The sequence below is a fragment of the Eupeodes corollae genome, chromosome 1, assembly GCF_945859685.1.
Source record: "Eupeodes corollae chromosome 1, idEupCoro1.1, whole genome shotgun sequence".
Taxonomy (NCBI): Eukaryota; Metazoa; Arthropoda; class Insecta; order Diptera; family Syrphidae; genus Eupeodes; species Eupeodes corollae.
In genome coordinates, this window is record NC_079147.1 from 21788958 (window position 1) to 21800092 (window position 11135).

General features: G+C 35.6%; 1 protein-coding gene and 1 long non-coding RNA gene across 3 annotated transcripts; one reads left to right on the plus strand and one right to left on the minus strand.

Moving 5' to 3' along the window:
* The first annotated feature begins 639 nt into the window (after positions 1 to 639).
* Positions 640 to 3302, plus strand: LOC129943170 (uncharacterized). 2 transcript variants are annotated; one of them, XR_008781178.1, is made up of 3 exons: positions 706 to 1746; positions 1818 to 2992; positions 3049 to 3302. It is a non-coding gene; the product is annotated as an uncharacterized LOC129943170 (long non-coding RNA). The 2 variants fall into 2 exon arrangements; XR_008781177.1 differs by lacking the exon at positions 3049 to 3302 and having other exon boundaries at positions 640 to 1746; positions 1818 to 2158.
* A 318-nt stretch (positions 3303 to 3620) lies between these two features.
* Positions 3621 to 4519, minus strand: LOC129951666 (uncharacterized). Its single transcript, XM_056063960.1, has 4 exons — positions 4336 to 4519; positions 4149 to 4258; positions 3702 to 4082; positions 3621 to 3625 (listed from the first exon to the last, which is right to left on the minus strand). The coding sequence occupies exons 1-4, from the start codon at positions 4347 to 4349 to the stop codon at positions 3621 to 3623; spliced, it is 510 nt and encodes a 169-aa protein (XP_055919935.1). The 5' UTR covers positions 4350 to 4519.
* Between the last annotated feature and the right edge of the window lie 6616 nt (positions 4520 to 11135).

The following is an 11135-nucleotide window of genomic DNA, read 5'->3' on the forward strand; positions in this document are numbered from 1 at the left end:
ACTTTATTTATGTCACTTATAAACAATACAATACATCAATACATCAGCTATCGTTACTAAAAAACTGAACTGCATATCTGATTTATTTGGAGTATTTATACTCTAGGAAAAGAGACTTGAACAAAGAGCATTTGGTTTCAAGATGATTCATTTAAATCTGTTTTCTAAGAATGGAACTTTATAGCTTATTACTAATTTAGGTTTGGAAACAATACTCATATTTTGGGCCTAGAGTTTAATTACAAGTACGTGTTATTCATGAATCTTAACTTACATGTGTTTCTTTGCGTGTATGAATATATTATATATGTATTTTCACGCGAAGTATAACTGAACTAGTTCATGATAAAAAAAGAAGTAAGCCCCTGTCAAGAGTAAGCCTGTGGCTGTGGCACCCTGGCTTCCTCTTTTATATAGACTTATTGGGTTTTAAAGTATATAGTACTGGTAAAATTTCTTTGTTAACTGTTCATGAGAAATTTGCGTGATCGTCTAATACGTGATATATTTGTTTTTCATGTTTATTTTAGATTGGTATGGACTGGTATTTTGTATCAGCGAGGTTTTGTCTATCTGGTATAGATATTAGGTTTTGTGGTATATTTTCTTTTTTATTAAAAATGTAACTTTTGTGGTATATAATTTCTTTATTAAAATATAACTCTTATTTAAAGACTACAAATCTAATTCGACTGGCTTGGGCGCGTCCGTTGAAAAGAATAGTCGTTAGAATACAAATTTTTATGAGAGCGAGCCAAACAACCTTTTGTCTCGCTTCTATGTCTCAGGTTTCAGAGTTTCGCGCTCAGCGTGCGACATCTAGCTACGAAACTCTGAAACCTAAACATAAGGGGAATTACACATTATTAATGATAGTTGCCTTAATTTTATACTACAACTCGGCCAATCTGACAATTTGATCGCCCACGATTAAATTAAACAAACAAGTCTTAAGTTATAATCATGAGATGGTAGGTGTCGCCCTTAATCAACCGAACCTTCAGAGTCTCGATTCTTCCAAAGTCGAATATTTCGAGACTCGACAATGCCATCATATGGCAGCTGTGTGATTTGACAACCTTCGATATCGCGTATTACGTATCTATCATTAGGTAGAATTTTGTAAACAACGTATGGGCCTCTGAACTTTGGAACCAATTTCTTATTTACACCGGTTGTTGTATCTACATTTTTTATTACTACATAATCACCCTCATCGTATATACGTGCCGGGTTATTATGCTCATTAAAATATTTAATATTATATTCCTGAATCTTAGTGATTGCTTCTGAAGCCTTTTCTCTTGACAATTCAAGATTTCTTTCCAGTTGACTTAATTGTTTATCATCAAGAAATTCTGTTAATTTGTCGATTACTACTCCCCTTTGGTTAATACCAAATAACAATTGACTTGGTGTATTTTGAATAGCGCGATGTATAGTGTTATTTAGTCCGAATTCTATTTGTGTTAAAGTAACAACCCAATCTGAGTGCTCGATTGGTTCCGAAAGCTTAGCAAGCATGCCAGTTAATACCCTATTGACTCGCTCTACTTGACCATTGGCCTGTGGCGAATGAACTGCCACCTTAACATGATCTATATTCTGGTCTATAACAAATGAACTAAACTCTAGTGATGTAAAGCAGGTTCCCCTATCAGTAATTACTCTTGATGGCCTACTGTAATACTCAAAATATTTTCTTAGTGCTGCACATACTTCTTTTGAGCTTGTAGATACAACTGGGTATAATTTAGTGAACTTTGTAAATGCATCTATTACCACTAATATATGTTTTCTCTTTGACTTTATTGAAGGGAGAGGACCAAGATGATCCAAGTGTATTGTATGGAATGGAATGGGCTCCTTAGGAATATTGAACAAATTGCGTATATTAGATCGAACTGGTGCTGAGTGCATTATGCAACGGATACAATTTTTAATGTATTTTTCAACTTTTTCCTGAACATTCGGAAACCAATAGTGACGGCCAATTTGATCAGAGCTTTTTGTTACACCTAAATGCCCAATTTTCTCATGGATCATTCTTATAACATTAGTTTCCATTTCAGATGGGACATAGAATCGAAGTTTACCATTTTTATTTTTTTTGAAGACAATACCATCCTGAACTAAAAACGAATTATTATCTTTTAAATATAGTTTGTTTTTCATTTCCAAAATCTTTACATCTCGATTTTGGGCTGCTCTGAGTTGGAAATCAACATCCTCAGAGTCAATAACGGATATAACATTACATCTGCTTAAGGCATCAACATGATTCATATTGGCACCACTACGATGTTTGACCTTATAATCATAATCCTCCAGCTCTAAGGCCCATCGAGCAATTCTATGATTAACATTCTTTTTGTTCAGTGTCATTGTTAAAGAACTGCAATCAGTTACGATTGTAAAAGGAATGCCTTGCAAATAAACACGGAACCGACGTAAAGCTGAAATTATGGCTAAAGTTTCCAATTCAAAACTATGGTATTTGGCCTCTTGATCAGTGGTGCTTTTAGAGAAGAATGCTACCGGATGTAATTTATCATCTTCTTGTCGTTGGAGTAGAACTGCACCATACCCTAATGAACTTGCATCGCAATGCAGTTCTGTTTCTTTCCTTGGACTATAGATTGCCAATACAGGTGGAGATGTTAACCGTTCCTTTAAAGTCTGAAAAACATCTTCGCATTCGGAAGTAAATCTAAAAGGAGTTTCAGCTTTTAATAAATTATAAAGAGGTCTTGCTATTCTTGAAAAGGATTCGACAAACCTGCGAAAGTATGAACAAAGTCCTAAAAATGAATGCAATTTCTTTCTGTCTTTAGGCACAGGATATTGAGCAATCGCTCGAATATGGGAATCACTAGGTTGGATGCCATGTTCCGTTACTTTAAACCCTAAGTAATCAAGTTTCGAATATGCAAAGCGACATTTTGACAAGTTGAGCTCCAACCCATTCTTCGCTACACAACATAAAATTTTAGTAAGTATCTCAAAATGTTCAGTAATAGTTTTACTAGCAATTAATATATCATCTAGGTAGACAACTATATCTCCTCTGTCTATAAATTCACGAAAAATTTGAATTATGAATCTCTGAAAAACACTGGGCGCATTCTTAAGGCCGAAAGGCATTTTAAGAAATTCCCATTGACCGTTCGGGGTTACGAAAGATGTTAATTGTGTTGAATCTGCTGCTACCTTTACCTGGTAAAACCCACTCTTAAGGTCTAATAAGGTCATAACCTTCTTCCCCTCCAGGTATTCAATGCAATCGTCTATCAATGGTATTGGATGAGTATCTCTTACTGTACGTTTGTTCAATGCTCGATAGTCTATACACATTCTGGTTTCACCAGATTTTTTCTTAACTAAAACTATTGGTGCAGCATACGGAGAACTACTTGGCTGAATAATTCGTTTTTCCAATAGGTCTTTTATTATTTCACTCACAGTACCTTTTTCTGAGACTGATAGCCTTCGCGGAGCAAAACAAACAGGAATATCAGATGTAAGTCTAATGTGCATCTCAAAATCCTTTGGTGAAACCATAGTTTTATCAAAATTCAAATAATTTTGAGATACTATATTTTTAATAGTTTTTGAAATGTCTAAACTAAGATTTGAATCAATATCTATATAATCTTTTCTATCCCATATAATCTCAAAAGCATGGCAGCCAAATAAATCACTATCTACCTCAACATTATTGTATTCTCTCTTCACATCAAGATCGTCTTTAAGCTTAATCCGATCATGATCAAATGTATTCAACTTGTCTTTGAAGCAATCACTAAGTTCTTTAGGTTGTATCTTTAATTCACCGGCTAATACGCTGCTCCCAAAAACATCATTTATGTTGTTCTTATAATGACTACACTCTGAAGGTTCGGTTTTTTCATCAGAATAAGTGCACATATACAATTGGTTAGAAAGAAAAACTTTATTCGAACAAATTTCATTTTGACACTGCTCAGAAGTTATATTAACTTTATTACAGTTCATGTTAAGTTTTATATTAAAGATTTCAAGGAGATCACGACCAATAAGTAAAGGTATAGGAGTTACTTCATCTGGAATAACCATAAGGGAAACAAGATTTAAATTATCTTTTATATTAATATAACAATTAATCGTACCGTACGTAAAGAGTTTAATGTTTCCTAATCCTTTAAATCTTGAATACGTTAATGATTCTTGAACGTTAATTTCTTCAGGCAGAACAGACTTTCGTATGAAACTAATCGGACTACCGGTATCCAAAAGAGAACAACAATCGATAAATTTTGTGCACTTATTCTTATTTGTCATAAAGGCGACACTCACCATCTGAACAGCATCCAAACTCTGAGTCAGCTCCTTGGTGTCATCATGTAGGGCATCCCGGTTCACGGCTCCAACTCTGGTCTTCACAATATAAGGGCAGTTTTTGTAAGTGTGCCCCTCGTCAGCACATTTGAAACAGGATCCAGCTGGTCGTTGCTCCTTTGGACATTTTGCTGCGATGTGCCCATACTTTGAGCAATTAAAACATCTCTTGGACTGCTCGTTGTTTGATGCTGAAGTTGAGGGAACCATATTTCCTCCAGAAGTTGTTGCCCTAGCAACCATAGTCCTCGGAACTCTTCTTTTTTCGTATCGTGGCAAGAGGTTTTTGAGCTCTACTATAGTTTTGGCGGCAAAAAGAATAGAGACATTTGCTGGTGAATCCCTCAAACCATCGATAATGAATTCGATCAACTCTGCCTCATCGATTTCAGCATGTGACCCAAGTTCTTGCATACATATGACATATCGAAGAAGTGGCTCGCCCTGACGACGTACTCTCTCACTCAGTTGACGATAGACCTGCTGTCTGCTCATCTTATGGTCGAATTCTTTGATAAGTATTTGCTTCAAAGAATCCCAGTTGTCAACGTAGACCGTGCGTAACAGCATTTTCGCAGTTCCCTGCATGAGACGGCGTGCAGACAAGTACTTGCATCGGTCATCGCATCCCAGCGAGTCGGTCACATCTTCGTAGTCAACTATCCATTTAGTGATGCTGTATGGATCGTCACCGTTGAATGCAGGAACAGCATTTTCGATGTCTGAGAAGTCCACTGCACGCCATGGTGCAACCGAAGATGTTGTGGGCGCTTCCATCTGGTCCAATTCTTTCCTTAGCTCAAGGATTTTTTTCCGACGCTCAAGTCTGGCCAGCTCTTGTTCTTCTTCCAAGTCTTGGACATCAGAAGCTGTATTACTGTGCCTGTTATCAGAAGCGGCCAGTGTTTCGGAAGTATTCTCTCCATTCGGAGATGCAGAAGGTGGAGTTTCCTCGGTTAGCTCAGCAGAAGGTGGAGTTTTCTCAGTTAACTCACCAGAAGGTTGTTGGGGTGCCACTGTAACTGTACTTTCATACAATGCCCGAAGTTGAGCTAGAGAAGCCGTGTCTGGCACATCTACTCCAGCGCTCTGAAGTGCTTCAACCAATTGTGCTTTGTTGAGTTTTGTCATAGCTGGCTTTAAATCCGCAAAAAGAGGTAATATACACAATAATTTAGTTTTCTTTTGGTGTATTACCCCACATCTGACGTTGTGGTATATAATTTCTTTATTAAAATATAACTCTTATTTAAAGACTACAAATCTAATTCGACTGGCTTGGGCGCGTCCGTTGAAAAGAATAGTCGTTAGAATACAAATTTTTATGAGAGCGAGCCAAACAACCTTTTGTCTCGCTTCTATGTCTCAGGTTTCAGAGTTTCGCGCTCAGCGTGCGACATCTAGCTACGAAACTCTGAAACCTAAACATAAGGGGAATTACACATTATTAATGATAGTTGCCTTAATTTTATACTACACTTTACAATAATCTACTTAGCTTGGGCGCGCCAGACAATAGAAATGGCTGTTCCATTCAAATTTTTTACAAGAGCGAGCCAAACAACTCTTTGTCTCGCTATTATGTCTCAGGTTTCAGTACTTTTCGCTCAGCGTGCGACATCTAGCCACGAAGCCCTGAAACCCAAACATAAAGGGAATAACACATTAACAACAATCGCATTCATTTTATACTACAGTTTGGATTTGGGTTTAAATGTAATGATAACACATTTACTCAAGTTTATGTTAGAGCCTTGCGCTAAAGGGTATTGCTATAAATTAATCTTTTTTGTATTTGAAAGGTTTTTAAAAAATGATCTTTATTCCATAACTGATCAACTTAAACTAACTTACAATTCTAAAACTGAACTAAAGAAAAAAAAATAAAAATAAAAAAAAAAAAATAATTAAAAAAATGTTTATAGCTTGTCTCTGTCACAAACGCTGTATCAGCAAAAACAGGGATCGTATGTGCACTGCTAACCCAATTAGGTTAGGAAGAATTGCTGTTCTACCTTTTTGTGTTTTCAGCTAATTTTTCGTTAACTTATATAACATCTTATATTAAATTTGCCTTGGGAAGTTAAAATGATTTACTGTTAGCACGATTCTAATGCTTAGCAACTTCTACATTTTCCACTTGCGATTTTTTGAAGTCAGTCAGTATTAAAATTATACTTTTTTATTTAATATTAACATTTGGATTCATAAAATATTTATACAAATATGAAATCAGCACAAATACTTTAAAGTTTATAATAAATATAAAATGTCAATAAACTAAACTTAAGGACTATTGTTTTTTAAAGCACACATATTGTCAAAAAGTAAACATTTTATTATTATAGCAGACATTATATTAAAATTTAAGAAGATATGTATCAATTTTATGAGCAAACTTATTTTAAGAATTTTTAAAGCTTTGTAAAATATATTTTTTTTAATGAAATTCAAATAAATAAATATCAATTTGTAATCGGTGTTGTGTTTTTAGTTATTACTTTAGCTTTATTTATAGCCAAATACGACCGGTCCTGAGGATTCAATTCATGAATTGATGAAAGAAAAGGAAATGCGTCTGTCTTACCGTCAAACGTCAGTTGAATAAAAAGAAATACGATCAGTAGTTCTTTGAATCATCATATATATTAACAATATTGCCTTACTGAAGTCTTATCTATTCTGAACCTGTCAAATGTCAATCTAATTTAATGTAACTACATAAAGTGCACAATGAAAATACTGCGAACAACTTGGTTTTACTAGCAAAAGACGCTGGCACTCATACTTAGTTCTAAAAATAAGAAGCTCCGCTTTCTATTATTGACAGATATCAAACTGATTATGAATTGGTTAGTCTAATCTGACGTTTAAGTCGACCATCAAATTGATAGCTGAATCAGTCAGCAGACGATTGAAATGAACTCGAACAATATTCGAGTGTAAAGGATCCCCATAGATGGAAAAAACGTAATATTAAATAAAAATCGGAATGGCTGCTGACGGAGTATTTAAAATGCAATGCCTTCTCTTTAAAACCTCTTTTAGTGTACACTTCACACACACTTTAAACCAACTCCTAAGTCCAGCTTAAGCTTATAGGCAAAACAAGATGGATGCCGCCGATTTATATCGTCATGTTCGTATTTTGGTTGTAGTTTTGACATAAGCTATGTTTTATTATCGTTTTGTTATTTTACAACAATTAAATTAAATTACAACAATGTGGGATTCTAGTTTTTATCTGGATAATTTCAGCACAAACCATCATGCCAACGCATTTTCCATATACATTGTTTTAATAGGGCCTACACAAGGTCAACTGCCAAGTTTTATTGACGCCTTTTTCTTTTAAGTATCCTTGATGAAAATTATTCACCACACGTATCCATTAACCTTGACAATGGTACTGCATTAAGTACTAATTTTAATTGTATAAATCGATGAATTTCTTTTAAAAAAATCCTGTAAACATTGCCAAAAATGAGACTTCGGGCCAAAATAAGTTCCATTTCCCAAATGTATACATAAACATTGATGTACCCACAACTTACCACACCATAATATTACTGTCAAGTACATTTTAAGAAACTCAACATTCTGTTGATTCCCATCGAAGTGTAAATTTTAATTATGGATAACATTGATGGCCATACCAATATCAATATTACTTGAATCGAGAGTAAGTGAAATAATATTTGAAAAGTAGTTGTATCGGTTTTTGGCTTCAATTATTTAAGGAAAATACATATCTCACCTCATTGAAAATTGTGCTTTATATTGCATTTGCTGCTTTGGCATCCAAATTCTATGGTTTTTATGAAAATTTTCACCTAGAATAGAAAAAATAAAACAAAACGTATTCACGAACTGTAGAGTTGCAATGCAAACGTGACTTAATTTGAATTGGCCCGGTTTTGACAGCTTTTAAAATGTGGATCCAGAGGATTTTTCTAATTTCAGTAGGGATTCCCTCTAATTCAAAACTTATCGTATTGCGTTTAACAATTTACTAGGTATCAATTTACTGGATATTTAGCAAATTAATAAGGGAATCTAAAACCTTTACTGACTTGTAAATTGCTCATTGCCTTTTATTAAAAACTAGCGGCCCGTCCCGGCTTCGCACGGATAGACATAAATAGGTACAGATATTTAAGTTATAAGCAAGCTAGTTAAAACGACCATGAATCACTAAATTAGAAAAAAATGTTATGCTTATCTTAAAGCCTCCTTGTACACTACGTAGTACCGGTGGCATGGTGGTTAGTGCGTTGGACTGTCATGCAAGGGGTCTTGGGTTCAATCCCTGCCTGTGCCACCTTAATTTAAAAAAAAAATAATTTTCGAGGGTACTCTTGCGAGGAATTGACAAATCCTTCAAGAGTAATTCTTGTCATGAAAAAGTGCTTTCTCAAACTAGCCGTTCGGATTCGGCCTAAAATTGTAGGTCCCCTCCATTCCTGACAACAGTACTCGCACACAGGAATGGTTGAGAGTTGTAAGTCACTAGGCCCTGGTTCACAACGGACTGTTGCGCCACCCCATTTGATTTTTGTACACTACGTTGGCTATGTATTTGTTGGAGGCAACAAAACGTATTGATTTTTAGGAGATCCTACTCGAGAAAGTGCCACATATTATTGGCCGTGGGAATAGCACTTTTTCCTTAAGTCGATACCAAAAATTTGTCCCTGCGACAAATATTATTTGAACGGCCGGTACATAAGTACCGTTGTTCTATCATTAATACTCTTTAAAGCGTATGCGATAGAAGACATTTTATGGCTAATTTTGTTTAACCTTCGGTTGGTTCTAAAGATTTCTATAGTAATCTAGTACTAAATATAGCCTATGTTACTCAGTGATATTGTCGCTTTCTAATGGAAAAAGAACTATTAAAATCGGTCCAGTACTTTTTGAGTTAATTCGTTTCATAGGTTAGGTTAGGTTACAGTGGCTGCGAATACAGAATCCACGTACTTAGGCCAAAAGAAAAGGCCCATTGTGATACCACACGAATCTAGAGAATTACTTCTTACTAGTCCAACCATTTTGAGCTTTTTATAAAGCGAAGAAGATATTTTATATCCTTTTTAGCTAGTTCACTAGGATTAACAAAAAGGAAGTCTCCCAGATGAAGTTTGCATCTTAGTGAAAGACTAGGACAAGTGCAGAGAAGGTGAGAGATTTTTTCCTCTTCTTCCTCGCCCTTACAGCTCCTGCAGAAGTCAATTGATTCGGGTCTGCTTATTAGTCAGTGTTCCGTAAGGACAGCTATTAGGGAGCTAATATGAAATCTGTTTTGAGATAACAAGTCCTTAGAGCGCTTTAGGTCCAGTGAAGGCCACATGAGTTCTGTGGCCTCGCATGTTGGTAAATTGTGCCACCTACAGTTTGTTATCGCAAAAGCAGAAGTTTACATGTAGCTATCAGTATAGCTACCTTCTCCCTTTCAGGGGAAATATGTATGACGGTTCCATTTTTAGCGAGTTCATCGGCTCTACAATTTCCTGTGATGTCTCTTTGGCCCGGCCCAAACATAGGTGTGTTAAATTGCTGCGCCATCTCCATAAGAGACGATCGACAATCGAGGGCCGTTTGAGATTTGGTTGAGATACTGTCAAGAAATTTAATAGCAACCTGACTGTCAGAGAAGATGCGGATATCAGAAGTTGATATCGCGTTTTCTCTTAGGAGAGGACCTCTATGATCGTTAAAATTTCCGCTTGGAAGACGCTACAATGATTAGGAAGACGAAATGAGATGCTTAAGATTTTCTAAGTACACTATAATCCCAACTTCCACATTTGTCTTGCATCCATCTGTATAAAAATGAATGCTTTTGTCATCCAGGAGTTTTTTGTTTTCTCATTCAATCTGGATGGAATGGAAACCTGGAAGTTTCTTCCAAATTGGGGTTTTGGAATAGTTTAGTCTATGTACTTTGGTTCTATACCATAGGGGTTCAAAATGATGGAGTGCCCCACATTGTTGTTGGTCCATTGAGATGAGGCGTCGAGTCTTATCGCTGTACTCGCTGCCACTTGTTTACTGAAGATGTAGAGGGGTGTCAGATAGAGGAGAGTGTATAACGCTGCTGAGGGTGTGGTTCTCAATGTCCCGCTTATGTAGAGACCTACAATACGTTGGACTCTGTATAGCTGTATTTGTATAGCTCAGAAAAATATATAACTCTTGCGATTACAAGAAATCATACACGAAAACATGGCTAGATTCTAGAGAACAGATGCAAATTATGTAAGGTAACGAAATACAATAAATTAAGCTGGTCATACGCGTCCGAAGCAATTGGCTCTGTCACTGTCCAAATTTGCCCTCCATACAGGACTGAGCGAAAATCTACCTTGACATATTGATTATTTTTTTATTTCGAGCACCAACAAAAATATTTTTATTTTTATACAAGTTTTTTTTTTATATATCTTATGGCCGAAAATATTAACCCCTATATACTAAAAGAGACATTAAGGTTTTGGCTAAGTTCATTAATGTAAAAATACAGCATTGCGTTCATAAAATATGTAAATTCACTGCATTACTGCAGTCGGTAACTCTGTTCAAAAAACGGTCTGACAGCTGAAATGCGATAAAACCTGCAGTCATTTTATTTTTGTTGCCACTCTGCAGAAAAATGTCAGAATAGGATGAGTAGGTAAAATAATTGAATATTTATAAAATGTTTGCCAAAAAATAATAATGATCTGTTATTAAAAAGTTGAAATGAATGAATTTGT